At 45.3% G+C, this 22,430-nt stretch overlaps 1 protein-coding gene across 2 annotated transcripts in view; it reads right to left on the reverse strand.

Moving 5' to 3' along the window:
* Positions 1 to 3,831: 3,831 nt before the first annotated feature.
* Positions 3,832 to 22,430, reverse strand: part of GAS6 (growth arrest specific 6) — a 136,055-nt gene continuing 117,456 nt past the window's right edge. For both annotated transcript variants that reach the window (XM_068268213.1, XM_068268212.1), the window contains exon 17: positions 3,832 to 5,099. In XM_068268213.1, coding sequence (XP_068124314.1) covers positions 4,948 to 5,099 — 152 coding nt within the window. In that variant the 3' untranslated portion in view covers positions 3,832 to 4,947. The remainder of the gene's footprint in view (positions 5,100 to 22,430) is intronic.

The following is a 22,430-nucleotide window of genomic DNA, read 5'->3' on the forward strand; positions in this document are numbered from 1 at the left end:
TTGTGAACCATTTCTTCCAACCTCCAAAATGTTCACACCACGAGAAAGATTACCAGGTTAACAGTCTAGACAACATAGATTTACACTAAACAGTTTACTATGTGTTGCTGGCTGTGCTGAGTCCCTTTATACTTTATCATACATACTTAAATATTCTTGTACTGAGTGGATCCTGACATGCATAAAACATATGAGAAAGACGTGCTACAAACCACACTGATCAGATGTGCTTAAAGATTTCAGTGTTTGGAGGAAGAACAGATTTTTTACTTATGTTATTCCACTTTTACAAGTGCCATTACACTTAATCATTCATGTGATATGGAAAAAAATCAGGTCTGATGTCGTGCGTGTCGGCTTCCTGCACGCGTTTCCAAAACGCGACTGGAAACGCGTGCAGTCTGAACGGGCCCTAACAAGAGGCAGACACTGCAAGGTGGTGATGACTGGCCGATTCTGTATCTTAAGCAGGATTACGTAGAGGCCTATAGGTACAAACATCTCAATGCCTTAAACACCTTCTCTCAAATGACATCTTATATCATGACCTTTGCATGTGACCACACCAGCCCCTCACTAGGACACAGGCACAGGTTACTAATAAAGCCAGGGAACAGAGGTGGCAGCTCAGACGCATCTTGATGGCAAAAGCTGAGCCAGCTCCCAGCGATGCTTGGGACAGTAGGAACCAGCCACGTCTGCAGCACTGACACCTTTAGGCCCATTCCCAGTGATAAATCCAGTTCTGGGCCTCAGTACATTTAGGTGCAACTCTCTAGCTCCTGAACAAAATATGTATTTATTGTCCAGTGTGGCGTAATATGTTAGCTCTTTATAAATAAAATAATAATAATTTAGGACTTTATTTCTCTCCTAATCAGATATCTAAAACCAAAGCCTGAAGTCAGTAGAGGCTCTGATCATCCAAAGGCAGGGTTCAGCTGTGCTCTGGTGAGGATCTGTGGTAGAGAAGTTGAGGCATGGAAAATGTAGGCATCAGAGATTGCAAAACTACATTGAGTATTTGAAGCAAATCTGAACTGACCCCCCCCCCCCCCCAAACTTGTATAATAACAATACTATATGGAACGTCACTGCAGTCTCATTTTTATTTTTAATTTAAGGGGTTACATTTTAATTCTATAGATTGCACAGCAGCAATTTCAGTATTGACATGTAATTTAGTTCAATCAGCTGCTGGCAATAAGTAATAATGAACATTTCAACTTTTCAGCTCTATTTTGTTGTCAGTAGTGTTTGCTCATTCAGATAAAACTAATTTGCTTCGGTTTACTCCTCAGGGCAGCTGCAGCTATGTTCAACTTGCTGTTCCAATGCTTCATTTTGCATACAGAAAACACTGCTATATAAACACTCAAAATGTGTTCCCACTTGAGCTGAGAATAAACATTCGTCTGTTCTCCACTCTTCGCAAAACATACAGTGAACGGCTCCTATTTTATATATATGAGCCATGCACACTTGTCAGTCTGCAATGAAGCCATTGGATCCGTTAAGGTAAGCAGGCGGCACTTCTGTGCAGTCTCCGGTAATCCCGGGCAGGTGGGTGTATCCCCCATAAAGCCTATGGTGGCAACACATCCAGCCCCAGGCTCCAGCCAGACTACAGCGGACCATCAGAGCAGACATCACACTGTGCGCTCCCCTGGCTGCAGGTGGTCTGACAGCAGATGGGAACCCAGCCTTATAAGAATAATAATACAGTAATTTAAAAAAAAAAAAAAAAAACTGTACCCACGTTTATCTCATCATATCAGCTCAGGTACACTATAGAGCGGACTTGAACGCATAACTTCCTCTCTGCCCCAAAAACATACGTAACAGCATAATAACCTTTAACCACTTAAGTACCAGCGGTCTCAGCCACCTTACGGACAGGCACCGCTGGTACAGAAATGCGCAATCATGGCGGAATCCCGATAAATTGCCGCACATACCATCGCAACCGACGCACAGCGGGATCCTGGGCCACCCACTCTGCCGGCTCCAGGCTGCTTAGGTGCTCCTCGAGTCAGGGGCTCGAGTCAGACCGTTTAACCTCATGACAGTCTGAAAATGTGAGGCACCCCATTCAATATTGCCCAGGGCCCCATTTTTCCTGTGTTTTTTAAGAAAGCCTGTATTGCCAAGAAGAATAATTAAGGAGATGCAAATCATTCTGAGGCATTGAACTAAGGCTGGGTTCACATCTGCAAAAAGAGCCAAAAGGATCCGGTGAGCAGATCCGGTCTCCGTTTCACCGGATCAGGATGGCTCAGTCCGTGGCTCGGTTCACATATGAAAATGGATCTGATCAATGATTGATCGGATCAGTTTTATTCAGCAAATACATACCTTATCCTCTGCAGCAGCCAGTGGTAGAGGGTTCCTCTTCTTCCGCTGTGACTACACAGCACGTCATGTGACTAGTCACATGACGCGTCAAATGTAGTCACATGACGCGGAAGAAGACGGAAGCCTCTACCGCCAGCTGCTGCAGAAGATGAGGTATGTATAAACCCACCCTAGCCCACCTTCTGCACCCCCCCCCCCCCCCTCACCCTCCCGCCCCATCCCCTAGTGTGAAGAAACGTTCTGTTTCCCATTGCCCCCAACGCTGCTGCATTTTTGTCCGGATCCGTTCCGCTAAGCTGAACGGTCCGTAAAGTTAGGGCCTGCAGCAATTTTTCGTTCGGCGACTGGAACGTACGGAATGTATCCGTACCAACGGACGCATGTGAATGGATCCATAGGTTAACATTGGATCCATTCTCATCCGTTCCGGTTCTACAGTATACGTTCCGGTAAAAAACGCTAATGTGAACCGGGCCTTAACCCTGTATTAGCAAGCTCTTGGGCCTCTTGCCTCCTTCACAGGCAGTGTATGCACAAGGCCCCAGCAGTAGAGGCTGTCAATGTGTACTGCTAGAGAACTAGAATGCTTCTTTCATGTACATTCTGTGCACAGAGACCTTAAACAACAACTGAAGTGAGAAGAATATGGAGGCTGAAATATTTATTTCCTTTTAAACAATACCAGTTACCTGGCAGCCCTGCTGATCTATTTGGCTGCAGTAGTGTCTGAATCACAGCAGGAACAAGCATGCAGCTAATCTTGTCAGATCTGACAATGTCAGAAACACCTAAATATGCTTGTTCAGAGTCTAAAGCTGAGTACACACGTACGATAACGATCGTTCAAAAACGAACGATAACGACAATTGGACCGATAATCGTGCGCTCCAAATTTTCCAACGATCGTTTTTTGGGACGATAACGACCGTTATCGTTCAATCCGACCAATCCAACCTGGCGGATTTTTTCAAAAGATAATCGTTCAATCGTTGCAGTGTGTACAAAGATCGTCCGATAACGCATGTTCTTATTGCCTGTCATAACGTCACTTCCGTTTGCGCACGCATTTTTTAATCGTTCGTCGTTCAGTACTTTATACTTCTATCGTTCACGTGTGTACACAATCGTTCATTACGAACGATCTTTTCCGTCTAATTTGAATATTGTGTAAACGTCACGAATCGTTCGTAACGAACGATCTTTATCGGACGTGTATACGAACCTTAAAGCTAAAAGTATTAGAGGCAAAGGAGCAGTAGGATAGGCAGGCAACTGGTATTCCTTAAAATTAAAAATGTATGGCAGCTTCCACATACCTCTTGCTACAGTTGTCCTTTAGCTTTAAGTCACCTACTCGGCACATTTATAAAGTAAGAGGGTGTGTGTTCCTGTTTTAGGCATGTAAGGTGTGAAACTTCGGGTACTGCTACAACACTAAAATAGAACAGCTCTAAAATAAATAGTAAAATACTGTAGTAAGTTTGTTTGTTTTTCTTTAATTTTCCTTAGTTGTTACCTTAAAAAACAAAAAAAAGCAGTGTTTGCTATTAAAAAATATATATAACACGTTTCCAGTTCTCCATATCTTGCCCACATAAACATCGGCACAGCTCTCAGCTGCTTTCTGACAAAATCCTGAAGCAATTGCTGCATGTTTTTGGTAATTAACATTAGTGTTCGCGCATATTTACAATATATTACAATCTTTAAATCCCAGTTCCAGGGGAAATGATTATAGCTTTGAATAGGTTGAAAAAAGACTTATTTCTGTTTGTGACACCAACAGAGAGATTTCCTCACTTCCTGTTCTAATGACTTTAATGGAATTTTGCTAATGTAATATAGAAGAGCTTTGCAATTTTGGCCACTGTTCCCACCCCCCCTGACAAGTGTGATTGCAATAACTTCCATACCAATAAGTTGCATGGCATCTTCCAGCCATCTCCCTTCCTCTCCTAGGACCTCCCTCCATAACTCCTGCTCATTGCGATCTGCCCCACCATATGAACAGAAGTACAGCAGTGGTTCTGGACTTTTCCACTATCCACCCCCCTCTACTGACCAAGACCAATCCTGATGCAGTGAAAAGCCAGACGACAGACTGGGGACCCAATGTAGGTGGAAGCAACCTCTATCCCCCCCCTCTATCCAAAGCTAAAAAACTTTTTCCCTAGAAGTGGGCTTTAAATGAAAGGGCATTGATCATGCAGCACAATAGCTCTGGGAGAAACTTCAGATGGAAGCAGCAATTCTGACACCTGAGCTACACATTATTCTCAGGAAAGTGGTGCTACTTACAGTAACTCTAAAAAGGTTTAGTATAATAGTTCTGGCACACATTGCTGTAGAGGTTGAAGATTCCATCGTGGGATTCTCACAAAGTTATTTTGGTTCAAGACAAATTCCCTTAGGCAAACAAAGAAAAGGAGGTTGGCGCTGTCAAACTGTTTCACATGGGGTAAAAAAAAAAAAAAATCAGTAGATTTTACATAATTTCAGTGTTTTACGAAACTATACACACAATACTGCAAAGTCATAATAATTTATACATATATATAAAAGATATTTGGTTAAAAAGGGAGCAGGATGAATCTATTTGGTAGACTTAACAGGAGGACAGGAGTGGGAGGTGATGTCATTGTGTTTGTGAACTGCTTCATCCAAGTCCAGAGTCCTCTGCTGCACACTTATAGTCATACAGCCATGGTAGTATGCAGTGACTGGAGTCTGAGTGACATGCACATCTAAGGAAACAAAATCATGAACACCATCAGTAAAACATTTACTAGATCACTATTATACTGTCACTTTTGACTTTCAAGCCAAGCTAAACGCAAAAGTGAAACTGTGAGGGATGCACTTGGCAAACCCATCATTTTAAATGTGACCATTCACACTGTGCGCTCCACAAAACAAACACGTAATTTTGAAACACTGCTGCTTGCAATTTTTGCAAAGTGACTTAACAGACCACCTTATGCAGTGCACAGTGTGAATGTGCGAATAGCAATCAAGTGTATATAACCAGTATGTAGAGGCAAAGGGATAGAGCAGATTGAATACTACATATGTCATGGTACAAATATAATTAGGTCCATTGTGGATTGTTCACGCAGAAGTGGCCCTACATAATATTTTACTTGCTCTCCTACATTTGAGAAATAGCACGAGTACAATGGACCACTTACCAGTTCACAAATGCTCGTTGCCTCTATATACAAAATATAACGTCTTAAAGAGAGTCTGAAGCCATATTAAAAATGGCTTTTTAGCATCTATTCAGCAGGGGCATGTTTGCCCCTGCTAAAACGCCTCTATCCCGCGGCATAACGAGGGGTCTTTACCCTCCAAATCCCCCCTGCAAAATCCACTACTTTCTTGGTCGTGGATTTTGCTGCCCCTGTGCGCTTCCGTGTGAGGCAGGGCTATGAGCTGCAGCCCTGCCTCACACGCGTCTGTCAGCGCGTATCTCCGCCTCTCCCCCGCCCCTCTCAGCGAAGGAAGACAGAGGGGCGGGGGAGAGGCGGAGATCCGCCGCTGACAGACGCGTGTGAGGCAGGGCTGCAGCCCATAGCCCTGCTTCACACGGAAGCGCTCCCCGGAGGTAGCAGGGGGGATTTGAGGGGTAAAGAGCCCTCGTTATGCCGCGAGACAGCGGCGGTTTAGCAGGGGAAAACATGCCCCTGCTGAATATAAGGTAAAAAGCCATTTTTATTATGGCTTCAGACTCTCTTCCTCAAATCACAGCTGTCATGTGACGGCAGAGCATTCATCATCCTGACTCTACTGACTGGTCTTATGCTATTGATGCTGACAAATCACATGAACATAAACCTCAAATGCAAAAAATAAAGGTTTTGATATAAACTGGTCAGCAGGGCATTATCTGAATCTAGTTTTACAGGGGGCTCAGGGACCACCAAGCAGGCCTGGAACATTACACTGCATGGGGCCCTGGCTGTGCCTTGCAGTGTACTTTGTATGAGGCTCACAAAGGCCTCGATTCATAAAGCATTACCACATGCGGTAATGCTGAAAACAGACGACTTTCCCAAGCACTTGAAAATGTCAATTTATAAAAGCTGTTATCGCATGAAAACCTGAAATTCCCGAGCAATGAGCTAAATTACCGACTTGTGCGGTAATTACCTCAACACGTCAGTAAATATCAATTCATAAAGATTAGAGCAAGCGGTAATGGCACGGAACATACCGCCTGCTTTGAAGAGGTGATAAGAGAGCAATAAGAGAGAGGGACTGTGTGATGTTAATGGAGACTCAGCAGAAGCAGTGAGATCTCCCCCAAGCCAGCAGCAGAGCAATCGGAAAAAACAAGGCTTCCCCTGTCAATCACCCCCTGTCACTGCTACCCTTCAGATCAGACCCCTATCTGCCCCTAGGGCACCCAATCACCCGCCCACAACCTCAGAACGCCCTCAGACCCCAGCCCTGATCACCTCGCCAGTGCATTGCTTGCATCTATTCCCCCTTCTAATCACACCTTGAGACACCCATCAATCACCTCCTGTCACCACCTGTCACCACCTGTCACCCCCTAGCACACCTACCCATCAGATCAGGCCCTAATTTGCCCCGTGTGGGCTCCTGCTCACTCGGCCAAACCCTCGGATCCCCCTCAGACCCCCTTCCGATCACCTCCCCAGTGCACTAATTGCATCTATTTTCCCCTCTAATCACCCCCTGAGACACCCATCAATCACCTCCTGTCACCCCCCCAGCACTCCTATCCATCAGATCAGGCCCAATACAACCTGTCATCTAAGAGGCCACCCTGCTTATGACCGGTTCCACAAAATTCGCCCCCTCATAGACCACCTGTCATCAAAATTTGCAGATGCTTATACCCCTGAACAGTCATTTTGAGGCATTTGGTGTCCATAATACTCCTCACGGTTTTGGGCCCCTAAAATGCCAGGGCAGTACAGGAACCCCACAAGTGACCCCATTTTAGAAAAAAAGACACCCCAAGGTATTCCGTTAGGTGTATGACGAGTTCATAGAAGATTTTACTTTTTGTCAAAAGTTAGCAGAAATTGATTTTTATTGTTTTTTTCACAAAGTGTCACTTTCCACTAACTTGTGACAAAAAATAAAATCTTCTATGAACTCACCATACACCTAACGGAATACCTTGGGGTGTCTTCTTTCTAAAATGGGGTCATTTGTGGGGTTCCTATACTGCCCTGGCATTTTAGGGGCCCTAAACCGTGAGGAGTAGTCTTGAAACCAAATGGCTCAAAATGACCTGTGAAATCATAAAGGTACTCATTGGACTTTGGGCCCCTTAGCGCAGTTAGGGTGCAAAAAAGTGCCACACGTGGTATTGCCGTACTCAGGAGAAGTAGTATAATGTGTTTTAGGGTGTATTTTTACACATACCCATGCTGGGTGAGAGAAATATCTCTGTAAATGGACAATTGTGTGTAAAAGAAAAAAAAAATTGTCATTTACAGAGATATTTCTCCCACCCAGCATGGGTATGTGTAAAAATACACCCCAAAACACATTATACTACTTCTCCTGAGTACGGCAATACCACATGTGTGCCACTTTTTTGCAGCCTAACTGCGCTAACGGGCCCAAAGTCTAATGAGCACCTTTAGGATTTACAGGGGTGGCTACAATTTAGCACCCCCCAAAATGCCACGACAGTAAACACAAACCACAAATGACCCCATTTTGGAAAGTATTTTTTTTTTTTTGTCTCAAAGTGTCATTTTCCGCTAACTTGTGACAAAAAATAAAATCTTCTATGGACTCACCATGCCTCTCAGTGAATACTTTGGGATGTCTTCTTTCCAAAATGGGGTCATTTGGGGGGTATTTATACTATCCTGGAATTTTAGCACCTCATGAAACATGACAGGTGCTCAGAAAAGTCAGAGATGCTTCAAAATGGGAAAATTTACTTTTTGCACCATAGGTTGTAAACGCTATAACTTTTACCCAAACCAATAAATATACACTGAATTGTTTTTTTTTTTCATCAAAGACATGTAGCACAATACATTTGGACAAAAATGTATACAGAAATTTTACTTTATTTGAAAAATGTCAGCACAGAATGTAAAAAAAATCATTTTTTTGACAAAATTCATGTCTTTTTTGATGAATATAATAAAAACTAAAACTCGCAGCAGCAATCAAATAGCACCAAAACAAAGCTGTATTAGTGACAAGAAAAGGAGGGAAAATTAATTTAGATGGTAGGTTGTATGACCGAGCAATAAACCGTGAAAGCTGCAGTGGTCTGAATGGGAAAAAAAGGCTCTGGTCCTTAACCACTTGAGGACCACAGTCTTTCTACCAGAGCCTTTTTCTCCATTCAGACCACTGCAGCTTTCACGGTTTATTGCTCAGTCATACAACCTACCACCTAAATGAATTTTACCTCCTTTTCTTGTCACTAATACAGCTTTCTTTTGGTGCTATTTGATTGCTGCTGCGAGTTTTAGTTTTTATTATATTCATCAAAAAAGACATGAATTTTGTCAAAAAAAATGACTTTTTTAACTTTCTGTGCTGACATTTTTCAAATAAAGTAAAATTTCCTATACATTTGAGCACGAAAGTTATTCTGCTACATGTCTTTGATAAAAAAACAAAACCATGCAGTGTATATTTATTGGATTGGGTAAAAGTTATAGCGTTTACAAACTATGGTGCCAAAAGTGAATTTTCCCATTTTGAAGCATCACTGACTTTTCTGACCACCTGTCCTGTTTCATGAGGTGCTAAAATTCCAAGATAATATAAATACCCCCCAAATGACCCCATTTTGTAAAGAAGACATCCCAAAGTATTCACTGAGAGGCATGGCGAGTTCATAGAAGATTTTATTTTTTGTCACTAGTTAACGGAAAATGACACTGACAAAAAAAAAAAAAAAAAAAAAAAAAAAAAATGGAAAAAAGTTTCCATTTCTTCTAACTTGCGACAAAAAAAAAAAAAGAAATCTGCCACGGACTCACTATGCTCCTCTCTGAATACCTTGAAGGGTCTACTTTCCAAAATGGGGTCGTTTGTGGGGTGTGTTTACTGTCCTGGCATTTTGGGGGGTGCTAAATTGTAAGCACCCCTGTAAAGCCTAAAGGTGCTCATTGGACTTTGGGCCCCTTAGCGCAGTTAGGCTGCAAAAAAGTGCCACACATGTGGTATTGCCGTACTCAGGAGAAGTAGTATAATGTGTTTTGGGGTGTATTTTACACATACCCATGCTGGGTGGGAGAAATATCTCTGTAAATGACAATTGTTTGATTTTTTTTTTTTACACACAAGTGTCCATTTACAGAGATATTTCTCCCACTCAGAATGGGTATGTGTAAAAATACACCCCAAAACACATTATACTACTTCTCCTGACTACGGCGATACCACGTGTGGCATTTTTTGCACCCTAACTACGCTAAGGGGCCCAAAGTCCAATGAGTACCTTTAGGATTTCACAGTTCATTTTGCAACATTTGGTTTCAAGACTACTCCTCACGGTTTAGGGCCCCTAAAATGCCAGGGCAGTACAGGAACCCCACAAATGACCCCATTTTAGAAAGAAGACACCCCAAGGTATTCCATTAGGAGTATGGTGAATTCATAGAAGATTTTATTTTTTGTCACAAGTAAGCGGAAATTGATTTTAATTGGTTTTTTTTCACAAAGTGTCATTTTCCGCTAACTTGTGACAAAAAATAAAATCTTCTATGAACTCACCATACTCCTAACAGAATACCTTTGGGTGTCTTCTTTCTAAAATGGGGTAATTTGTAGGGTTTCTATACTGCCCTGGCATTTTACGGGCCCAAAACCGTGAGTAGTCTGGAAACCAAATGTCTCAAAATGACTGTTCAGGGGTATAAGCATCTGCAAATTTTGATGACAGGTGGTCTATGAGGGGGCGAATTTTGTAGAACCGGTCATAAGCAGGGTGGCGTTTTAGATGACAGGTTGTATTGGGCCTGATCTGATGGATAGGAGTGCTAGGGGGGTGAGAGGAGGTGATTGATGGGTGTCTCAGGGGGTGGTTAGAGGGGAAAATAGATGCAATCGATGCACTGGGGAGGTGATCGGAAGGGGGTCTGAGGGGGATCTGAGGGTTTGGCCGAGTGATCAGGAGCCCACACGGGGCAAATTAGGGCCTGATCTGATGGGTAGGTGTGCTAGGGGGTGACAGGTGGTGACAGGAGGTGATTGATGGGTGTCTCAAGGTGTGATTAGTGGGGAGAATAGATGCAAGCAATGCATTGGCGAGGTGATCAGGGCTGGGGTCTGAGGGTGTGGGCGGGTGATTGGGTGCCCTAGGGGCACATAGGGGTCTAATCTGATGGGTAGCAGTGACAGGGGGTGATTGATGGGTAATTAGTGGGTGTTTAGAGGAGAGAACAGATGCAATGCACTTGGGAGGTGATCTGACGGCAGGTCTGCAGGCGATCGGATGGTGTGGGTGGGTGATCAGATTGCCCGCAAGGGGCAGGTTAGGGGCTGATTGATGGGTGGCAGTGACAGGGGGTGATTGATGGGTGGCAGTGACAGGGGGTGATTGATGGGTGATTGACAGGTGATCAGTGGGTTATTACAGGGAAGAACAGATGTAAATAATGCACTGGCGAATTGATAAGGGGGGGGTCTGCGGGCAATCTGAGCGTGTGGGCGGGTGATTGGGTGCCCGTAAGGGGCAGATTAGGGTCTGATCTGATAGGTAACAGTGACAGGTGGTGATAGGGGGTGATTGATCGGTAATTAGTGGGTGTTTAGAGAAGAGAACAGATGTAAACAACACACGTGGGAGGCGATTTAACGGCGGGTTTGCGGGCGATCTAATGGTGTGGGTGGGTGATCAGATTGCCCACAAGCGGCAGGTTAGGGGCTGATTGATGGGTGGCAGTGACAGGGGGTGATTGATGGGTGATTGACAGGTGATCAGGGGGGATAGATGCATACAGTACACAGGGGGGGGGGGGGGGTCTGGGGAGAATCTGAGGGGTGGGGGGTGATCAGGAGTCCCCAGGGGGCAGTTTAGGGAATTTAAAAAAAAATAGCGTTGACAGATCGTGACAGGGAGTGATTGATGGGTTATTAGGGGGGTGATTGGGTGCAAACCGGGGTCTGAGGGGTGCTGTGGGCGATCACGGGGCGGGCAGATCCCTCGGACACTGGGACCACCAGGGCAGGAAGCAGCCTGTATAATACACTTTGTATACATTACAAAGTGTATTATACACTTTGTATCGGCGATCGCGGGGTTAACAACCCGCCAGCGCTTCCGAACGGCCGGCGGGTTGTCATCGCGGGTGGGCGGAGCCAGTTGCCGGGGGAATCGCGCGTCATAAATGATGCGATCGCTCCCCCAGCATGCCGAAAGGACGCAACGCCCTTGGGCGTATTGCGGTCCTTTCGGCGTCCACTTTGCCGCCGCCCATCGGCTGTGGGCGGTCGGCAAGTGGTTAAAGTGAACCTCCGGACTAAAAATCTACTCAGCAGAACTGAAAAGGCTTGGTGTTTGTTTAACCACTTGCCGACCGCACGCTTATACCGTGCGTCGGCAAAGTGGCAGCTGCAGGACCAGCGACGCAGTACTGCGTCGCCAGCTGCAGCTTAATTAATCAAGAAGCAGCCGCTCGCGCGAGCGGCTGCTTCTTGTCAAATCACGGCGGGGGGCTCCGTGAATAGCCTGCGGGCCGCCGATGGCGGCTCGCAGGCTAGATGTAAACACAAGCGGAAATAATCCGCTTTGTTTACATTTGTACGGCGCTGCTGCGCAGCAGCGCCGTAAGGCAGATCGGCGATCCCCGGCCAATCAGCGGCCGGGGATCGCCGCCATGTGACAGAAGACAGCCTGTCACTGGCTGCACAGGACGGATAGCGTCCTGTGCAGCCCAGATCTCCGGGGGGAGCAGGTAGGAGAGGGAGGGGGGAGAATGTCGCCGCGGGGGGGGGCTTTGAGGTGCCCCCCCCGCAACATGCCTGCAGGTAGGAGCGATCAGACCCCCCCTGCACATCATCCCCCTAGTGGGGAAAAAAGGGGGGCGATCTGATCGCTCTGTGTGGCCGCGGATCTGTGCTGGGGGCTGCAGAGCCCACCCAGCACAGATCCAAACAAACAGCGCTGGTCCTTAAGGGGGGGTAAAGGGTGGGTCCTCAAGTGGTTAACAGTTTCACAGCATCAGAACTTTGTTTTTCTTACCAAAGCATCATTTTTAGCTGCATTTTTAGCTAAGCTCCATCCATCAAAGAAAAAAAGCCCGGGCTTCTTTTCCCTGATGCTGTGCAGAGCATGATGGGATTTCCTATGTTGTTAATTACGTTGCCTAGCAACTGGGAGAGGTGCTCAGGACACAGGACAGTTGGAACTGTGTCTCATGCTCCCCTGTCATCTCCTTTCAACCAAAAAGATGGCTGCCATCATGAAATCAAACATTTGCCTGTTCTTTTAAAACAGTGTGGGTAAGAGATTATATTACCTATCTATTTTAATTAACATAACTAATGTAACTTAATGACAGTATATTTGTTTAGGCTGGAGTTCCTCTTTAAGGGGCGAAAAGACTGTTGTCCTCAAGTGGTTAATGCCCCGTTATCGTTGCATACAGTAGAACATACAGGCAATGGAATGTATGCTTCCAAGTCATTACTGAGCATGTGCAAACAGTCTAACGCAGCTAATAACGTGTATAACGCACAGCTTGCAGTACTTTCACTTAACGTGCAGCGTAAGACACCAACGCAACGTGTGCACTGTGAATGGAGCATTGATTTTTCATTGCAGTGAGTTATTCTGCGGTAAATGTTGTTTTAACCACTTGAAGACTGCAGTGCTAAACCCCCCTAAAGACCAGGCCATTTTTTACAATTCAGACCACTGCAGTTATAACCAGGGCTGTGGAGTCGGAGTCGTGGAGTCGGAGTCGTGGAGTCGGGCAATTTGGGGTGCCTGGAGTCGGAGTCGGGAAAAAAGGCACCGACTCCGACTCCTAATGAATTTGTAACTGTAATTAAAATAGAAAATATGATAAAATGTTCTATTTCTCAGATAATAGTCATTAAAAATAATGTATATATACAGCATATATACAGTAATAGCTGTGCTTAGTCCACAAAAATGAAATAAACCAATCAAAATTAGTTACTTGTGCTGCTTCAATAAAGCAGTCCCCGTATTTTTAAGGTCAGATATACATATCTGATTGTGACTGTATATATAATGTGTACACAGGAATCTCTTATATATACTAAATAACATCTATGCTGTAAGAATAAAGCCTGATGTGTAGCTGTGTCACTAATAGAGATGGTCAACGAGATGGAAATAATTCTGCATTGATGCAGATTTATGCAAATGTATGCACTCCCTTTGCTGATGAAATCAAATAATTTGATATGTTATTAAAATTTGGTTTGGTGACTACAAATTAAAGGGTAACTGAGCCGGATGAAAAGTAAAATTTTTTTTATACATTCCTGGGGCTTCCTCCAGCCCCCTTCAGGCTAATCAGTCCCTCGCTGTCCTCCACCACCCGGATCTTCTGCTATGAGTCCTGGTAATTCAGCCAGTCAGCGCTGTCCGGCCGCATGCCGCTCCCACAGCCAGGAACATTCTGCACCTGCGCAATAGTGCTGCACAGGTGTAGTATGCTCCTGGCGGCGGAGTGTGTGCATGCGCATTACGCCTGACTGGCTCAAGTACCTGGACTCCTAGCAGAAGATCCAGGTGGTGGAGGAGGACAACGAGGGACTGATTATCCTGAAGGCGGCTGGAGGAAGCCCCAGGTATGTATAAAACTTTAATTTCATCTGTCTCAGGTTTACTTTGTTACACAGTAGTACTATACTCTACATATGCACTCCCCACAGAGCTGCAGGGAATCCACTGAGAATGCTGTGCACATTGAACACAGAGGTGTTGTCTGTTTACAATCTCCTCATTCCCCTGCAGAGTACCTGCACATCATTCTTACATGTACCCACACTTACATTGCCTAGGGCCTGATAGATGTTCTTTGTTCCGGTTTGTACCTTTTACAAGTACTCTTACCAAGGACTAGTTTCAGTCTAAAGGGAATAAATATAGTAGTCTACATATCCTTCTCACTTCAGTTGTCTTGTAAAATTCCTAAGCGTTGGCAGTTAACCTCCTTGCCGGTTATCCCGAGCTCAGCTCGGGGTAACCTGCGCAGGAGGATATCTCAGGCCCCGCTGGGCCGATTTGCATAATTTTTTTTTTGTTACAAGCAGCTAGCACTTTGCTAGCTGCTTGTAACTTCCGATCGCCGCCGCTCGCCGCCGATCCGCCGCAATCCGCCGCGCCGAGTCGCTCCCCCCCGCCCCAGAGCCCTGCGCTGCCTGGCCAATCAGTGCCAGGCAGCGTTGAGGGGCGGATCGGGATTCCCTATGACGTCCCGACGTCCATGACGTCGGTGACGTCATCCCGCCCCGTCGCCATGGCGACCGGGGAAGCCCTGCATGAAATCCCGTTCTCAACGGGATTCCCTGCATACTCTGATCGCCGAAGGCGATCGGAGTGGGTGGGGGGATGCCGCCGCTTAGCGGCTATCATGTAGCGAGCCCTTGGCTCGCTACATGATTTTAAAAAAAAAAAATTAAAAAAATGTGCGGCGCTGCCTCCTTGCCGGATTTTTTAGACCGGGAAGGAGGTTAAGAGACGAATTTCATGTTACATACTTTTAATCAACAAAATTGTAATATGCAAATTAGAGGAGTCGGAGTCGTGGAGTCGGAGTCGGTGGAATCCTAAACTGAGGAGTCGGAGTCGGTGGATTTTTGGACCGACTCCACAGCCCTGGTTATAACTGTTTATTGCTCGGTTATACAACTTACCACCCAAACAAATTTTACCTCCTTTTCTTGTCACTAAAAAAGCTTTCTTTTGGTGCTATTTGATTGCTGCTGCGATTTGTACTTTTTATTATATTCATCAAAAAAGACATGAATTTTGTCAAAAAAATGTTTTTTTTAACTTTCTGTGCTGACATTTTTCAAATAAAGTAAAATTTCTGTATACATGCAGCGTGAAAAATGTGGACAAACATGTTTTTGATTAAAAAAACCCCATTCAGCCTATATTTATTGGTTTGGGTAAAAGTTATAGCGTTTACAAACTATGGTGCAAAAAGTGAATTTTCCCATTTTCCAGCATCTCTGATTTTTCTGACCCCCTGTCATGTTTCATGAGGGGCTAAAATTCCAGGATAGAATAAATACCCCCCAAATGACCCCATTTTGGAAAGAAGACATCCCAAAGTATTCACTAAGAGGCATGGTGAGTTCATAGAAGATTTTATTTTTTGTCACAAGTTAGCGGAAAATGACACTTTGTGACAAAAAAAATTAATAATAAAAAGTTTCCATTTCTGCTAACTTGTGACAAAAAAAAAGGAAATCTGCCACAGACTCACCATGCCCCTCTCTGAACACTTTGGGATGTCTACTTTCCAAAATGGGGTCATTTGTGGGGTGTGTTTACTGTCCTGGCATTTTGGGGGGTGCTAAATTGTAAGCACCCCTGTAAAGCCTAAAGGCTGCTTATAGGACTTTGGGCCCCTTAGCGCACCTAGGCTGCAAAAAAAGTGTCACACATGTGGTATCGCCGTACTCAGGAGAAGTAGTATAATGTGTTTTGGGGTGTATTTTTACACATACCCATGCTGGGTGGGAGAAATATCTCTGTAAATGGACAATTGAATTGTGTGTAAAAAAATGGAAAAAGTTGTCATTTACAGAGATATTTTTCCCACCCAGCATGGGTATGTGTGAAAAGACACCCCAAAACACATTATACTACTTCTCCTGAGTACGGGGATACCACATGTGTGACACGTTCTTGCAGCCTAGCTGTGCAAAGGGGCCCACAGTCTAATGAGTACCTTTAGGATTTCACAGGTCAATTTTACTCATTTGTTTTCCAGACTACACCTCACGGTTTTGGGCCCCTAAAATGCCAGGGAAGTATAGGAACCCCACAAGTGATCCCATTTTGGAAAGAAGACACCCCAAGGTATTCCATGAGGGGTATGATGAGTTCATAGAATATTTTATTTTTTGACACAAGTTAGTGGAAATGGATTTTTTAGGTTTTTTTCTCACAAAGTGTCATTTTCCACTAACTTGTGACAAAAAATAAAATCTTCTATGAACTCACCATACCCCTCATGGAATACCTTGGGGTGTCTTCTTTCCAAAATGGGGTCACTTGTGGGGTTCCTATACTGCCTTGGCATTTTAGGGGCCCTAAACTGAGGAGTAGTCTGGAAACCAAATAATTAAAATTGACCTGTGAAATTCTAAAGGTACTCATTGGACTTTGGGCCCCTTTGCACAGCTAGGCTGCAAAAAAAAGTGTCACACGTGTGGTATCGCTGTACTCAGGAATAGTAGTATAATGTGTTTTGGGGTGTATTTCACACATAACCAATCCTGTGTGTGAGAAATATCTCTGTAAATGACAATTTTTTCCATTTGTTTACACTAAATTGTCATTTACAGAGATATTTCTCCCACCCAGCATGGGTATGTGTGGAAAGACACCCCAAAACACATTATACTACTTCTCTTGAGAATGGCAATACCACATATGTGACACTTTTTTGCAGGCTAGCTGCTCAAACTTGCCCAAAGTCCAATGAGCACCTTTAGGCTTTACAAGGGTGCTCACAATTTAGGCCCCCACCAAACAATTCCAGGACAGTAAAACACCCCAGAAATGACCCCATTTTGGAAAGAAGAGACCCCAAGGTATTCCACGAGGGGCATAGTGAGTTCATATAACTTTTTTTTTGTTATAAGTTAGCGGAAAATGACACTTCGTGGGAAAAAAAATAAAAAAATCCATTTCTGCTAACTTATGACAAAAAATAAAATCTTCTATGAACTCACCATGCCCCTCAGCTAATACCTTGGGGTGTCTTCTTTCTAAAATGGGGTCACTTGTGGGGGTCTGTCCTGGCATTTTAGCGTCTCCACAATCATTACATGTATGGCCAGTATTAGGAGTTTCTGCTATACTCCTTATATTGCGCATACGGGTGATGCACTTTTTTCTTCATAAAAGGAAAAATGAACGGCAAAGATTCTCACATTCGCATTGATCAATGTGGATGAAAAAATATCTGCCGAAATATGTGAAAAAAGAGGGGGGCATGGCGTTTGCCAGGACATAGGAGCACCGCCCACAAAATTTTCCAAACCCACTTTGCTCCTATGCCCTGGCAAACCAGATTAATCCATTCACATCGATCGATGTGGATGAAAAAAACCTTTGCCAGTTTTGATACAAAGTGCTTGCCAAAGCATAGGAGCTCCAACACCACCCCTCAGCTCATATGCCTTGACAAACGTATCTTACTGCGGAGGAGAAATCTCGTCCTGCAGCGCTGCATGCACCGACTTGTGTGTAATCTGACAGACGCGCAATGCTTCTGTCAGGATGCACCATCAGTGCTGCAGCTGGTTGGTCGATCAGTCGTTCGCTCGGTCCACCTGGAAGGGTAAAGGAAGGAAAAAGAGAGAGAAAAAAACATACAAAAAAAACAAGCAAGCAGCAATGCAAGAAATTCATTAACATTAACTTTCGTAAACTTTATTAAACCTTTTTAACCAAACAACAACATTTGGAACTTTTGCTTACCTGTTTTTTTTTTGTTTGTTTTTAACTTACCTTCCGAGGACAAACTTCTCCTTCCCCATGGGACAGTGTGCAAAGCGCAAATCGCACAGAGATGTAGCAAAGTACACTATGCACTTTGTCCCAAGTGAAAGGAGAGGTTTCTGGCAGCCCTGTGTATTTGGGTCTCTCAAAAGCAGAGGTCTGGTTTCACACACAGGAGTCGCGCAGTAGCGTAGGTATGCAGTAGCTTTAAGTCGAACACTTCCGGCGTCAGGGGGGACTGCAAAGTGGGACTTTCGCTAGGCAATTTGCTGCAACCATCACTCCAATGTATTTGGGTCTCTCAAAAGCAGATGTCTGGTTTCACACACAGGAGCCGCGCAGTAGCGTAGGTATGCACTAGCTTTAAGTCAACCACTTCCGGCGTAAGGGGGGACCGCAAAGTGGGACTTTCGCTAGGCAATATGCTGCAACACATCGCTCCAGTGTGAAAGAGCCTTGAGAGACTACTACTGTGTCTCACGTTCCCTACTCCAATAGCGAATGTGTTCGTGGAACTTTTCAAAACACTCCCCTATGCATAGGGCAGGCTGGTCAGGACAGTAGGGACAATAAAAAGTGGTGTCACGCCTCATTCCATCCCTCTTACAGACACGACAATGTTTTCTTGGGGTGCATTGACCTGGGGTACTCGGAAAGACATAAGCATAGTGTCTTTCATGTAGCCGGCTAACTACATTAGGGGGATTGGCCACGGCCCCTCCTGGATACAGGAGTTCCGAAATGATCTCTTCCTGAAATTTAAGGAAGGATCCTGTTCTCCCAGCCTTACTGTAGAGAACAAAGCTGTTGTACATTGCCAATTGAATCAAGTAAATAGCCACTTTCTTATACCAGCGGCTGGTCCTTCGGGAAACTAAATAGGGAGCCAACATCTGGTCATTGAAGTCCACCCCTCCCATGTTTAAATTATAGTCGTGGACGGCGAGGGGTTTCTCAACAACCTCAGTTGCTCGCTGAATTTGGACTGTCGTGTCTCCGTGAATGGTCGACAGAAGGTAAACGTCCCTCTTGTCCTTCCATTTCACTGCAAGAAGGTCGTCATTACACAAGGCAGCCCTCTCCCCCCGTGCAAGTCGGGTAGCAGTAAGATATTGGGGGAAGCCCCGGCGACTAGGCCGCACGGTGCCACAGCAGGGAATTCCAAGTATCTTCAAATGCTGATAGAGGGCCACACTTGTGTAGTAGTTGTCCACATAGAGATGGTACCCCTTGTGGAATAAGGGTGACACCAAGTCCCACACAATCTTGCCACTGCACCCCAGGTAGTCAGGGCATCCGACCGGCTCCAATTTTGTGTCTTTTCCCTCATAGACCCTAAAGCGATATGTATAGCCTGTGGCCCTTTCACAGAGCTTATACAGCTTGACCCCATACCGGGCGCGCTTGGTTGGGATGTACTGCTTAATGCCAAGGCGCCCGGTAAAATGTACGAGGGACTCGTCTATACAGATGTTCTGTTCAGGGGTGTAAGCATCTGCAAATTTGGATGACAGGTGGTCTATGAGGGGTCGAAATTTGTGGAGCCGGTCATAGTCAGCGTGGCCTCTTTCATGACAGGTTGTATCATCATTAAAGTGCAGGAAGCACAGGATGTCCTCAAAACGTGACCTGGACATGGCAGCAGAGTACATGGGCATGTGATGTATTGGGTGCGTAGACCAATAGGACCGCAATACATTTTAAGGAGAAGGCCCAAGAAGATTTTAAATTCGAAAACTGTGACCTGTTTCCACCGAAAAGGCTGGGCATGGGAGCTGTTCGGATTGTCGGTGATAAATTGTGTGGCCTTACGGTTGGTCTCTGCCACGACTAAGTCGTAGAGATCCTCGGTGAAGATCAGATGAAAAGCGTCTAGGGCCGATCCTAGATGATCTGTCTCCACCTGGACTCCAGACTGGGCGGTGAAAGGGGGCACTACGGGTGCGGCGGAATTAGGGAACTTCCAATGAGGGTTTGCCAGCACCTCTGGGAGCCTAGGGGTACTACGGGCCCGTGTTTCTGGTGGCTGCGACTGGGGTCTTACTGCACGTACCACCGAACCAGTTTCAACTGCCATGATGGTGCTCGCCACTTCACCAGGGTCTACGGCAGTACTGGTTTCAAGTCCAGGATGTGCTGCGCTGTTGGTGCATGCCTCACCATCAAAATCTGGATCAGCGCTAGCACCACTCTGCTGGCCTTGAGGTTGATCCTGCGCAACCTGTGGTCCACTGACATGGGGTCGGGAACGCCTGGCGCTAGCAGGGACCACAACCTCGTCATCAGAACTATCGGTCAGAGAGTCACTGTCCTCTACAGGTTCATATTCTGAGCCGGATGATTCGTCGGATGAGAAGTTCCAATCACTCTCACCCGACTCGGCCATAATACTGTAGGCCTCTTGCAGGGAATACATCTTTTTTGCCATTTTGGGCTGCTAAATTTAGGGGGTATTCCTCTGAGACCACCCAGGAAAAAATGCACCTGTCTAGCAAATGGGAGTATTTGTTAAGTAAAGAGCTGCGATCGCTCAGTTTTGATTTTAAAAAAAAAATCAAAACTGATCTTTATAGCGTCGCAGCTATTGTGTTTTTTTGCAGTGATCAGAAAACAAAAATTTCTTTCACTTGGTGGGGAGGGCTGAACGCAAGTGCGGCAGAACGATCAGGCCTGATCGGGCAAACACTGCGTTTTTAGTGGAGCCTACTCTAAGGTGACCCTAACGTACTTATATAGATCTGACTGTGATCAGTACTGATCACTTACAGATACTATATAGTACCAATGCAGATTAGCGACAGTGATGACGCTAATCAGCGACTTATAGTGATTGCGGTGTAGTGGGCTGGGCGCTAACTACCTAACAAAAGGGGCCTAGCTAACTCACTGGCCAAAAAAACAGTGCACAGGCAATAGATGTCACTCAGACCTCGATCAGAGCTGTGACAGGCGACCAGATATCAATCACAGTGCCGCTGTCAGATTCCAACAAATGTAAACAGCAATTGGAATCACAGGGAAATCACAGATGATCAAAAACCAATCACTAATCAATCAATCAGATGTCAAAAATCAGTACACAGACAATAGATGTCACTCAGATCTCACTCAGACCTCGATCAGAGCTGTGACAGGCGACCAGATATCAATCACAGTGCCACTGTCAGATGCCAACCAATGTAAACGGCAATTGAAATCTCAGGCAATCAGATGATCAAATACCAATCACTAATCAATCAATCAATCGTCAAAAATCAGTGCACAGACAATAGATGTCACTCAGACCTCGATCAGAGCTGTGACAGGCGACCAGATATCAATCACAGCGCCGCTGTCAGATGCCAACCAATGTAAACAATAATTGAAATCTCAGGCAATCACAGATGATCAAATACCAATCACTAATCAATCAATCAATCAATCGTCAAAAAAATCAGTGCACAGACAATAGATCTCACTCAGACCTCGATCAGAGCTGTGACAAGCGACCAGATATCAATCACAGTGCAGCTGTCAGATGCCAACCAATGTATACAGCAATTGAAAAAACAGGGCAATCACAGATTATCAATAATCACAACGCAATCGATCAATCAATCAATCAGAAGTCAAAACACTGTGCACAGGCAATGATGTCACTCACATGTCACACAGACCTCGATCAGAGCTGTGACAGGCGACCAGATGACACTCAGACCTCAGTCAGACGCCTTGGCAGGGCAAGCGGGGAAACGTGTGTGGCTTACTAAGCAGGGCTGCCGTCCTCTCTCCTGGTGGTCCGGGCGCGCTGTGACCAGGTGAGGAGGAGGCAGCCAGTATAACACACGTTTACATAACAACGTGTATTATACACTTGGGATAGGGCTATTTGAAAGATCGCAGCCCGCCGGCGCTGCTAATTGGCCGGCGGGCTGATGACACAGGGGGGCAGCAAGTCATGCCGGGCGATGTGCGCGCGCATGCGCGCGCGATCGCCTGCATTTCTGTTTGACAGGACCTTCCGCCAATCGGCGTTAGGCGGTCCTGGGGCTGCCGCCACGGCCACGCCTACTGGCGTGACGCGGGCGGCAGGTGGTTAATGTGCGACTTTAACATTGCACTGTGAAAGAGGCCTTAATGTTCGTGGATTCTGATTGCTCTAAGATGATGCTCCAGTTCTGAAGTGAGACGTCTGATAAGGACAATGGCCTCAATTCACTAAGCTTATCTCCTGTCTTTAATAACTCTTTTAGAGTTGTTACCATGGTGATAAGGCATGTAGTATTCAGGAAACATTTTACCTCAGGCAAACCTAAAGTTAACTCTTCTGTCTTTAAGTTAACTCTTTAATCCTTAAAATAACTCCAGAGTTAAAGACAGGCTGTTCATTAACTGCGTGTGAAAATAACTACAGAGGAGG

Source organism: Hyperolius riggenbachi, chromosome 2 (genome assembly GCF_040937935.1).
Source record: "Hyperolius riggenbachi isolate aHypRig1 chromosome 2, aHypRig1.pri, whole genome shotgun sequence".
NCBI lineage: Eukaryota > Metazoa > Chordata > Amphibia > Anura > Hyperoliidae > Hyperolius > Hyperolius riggenbachi.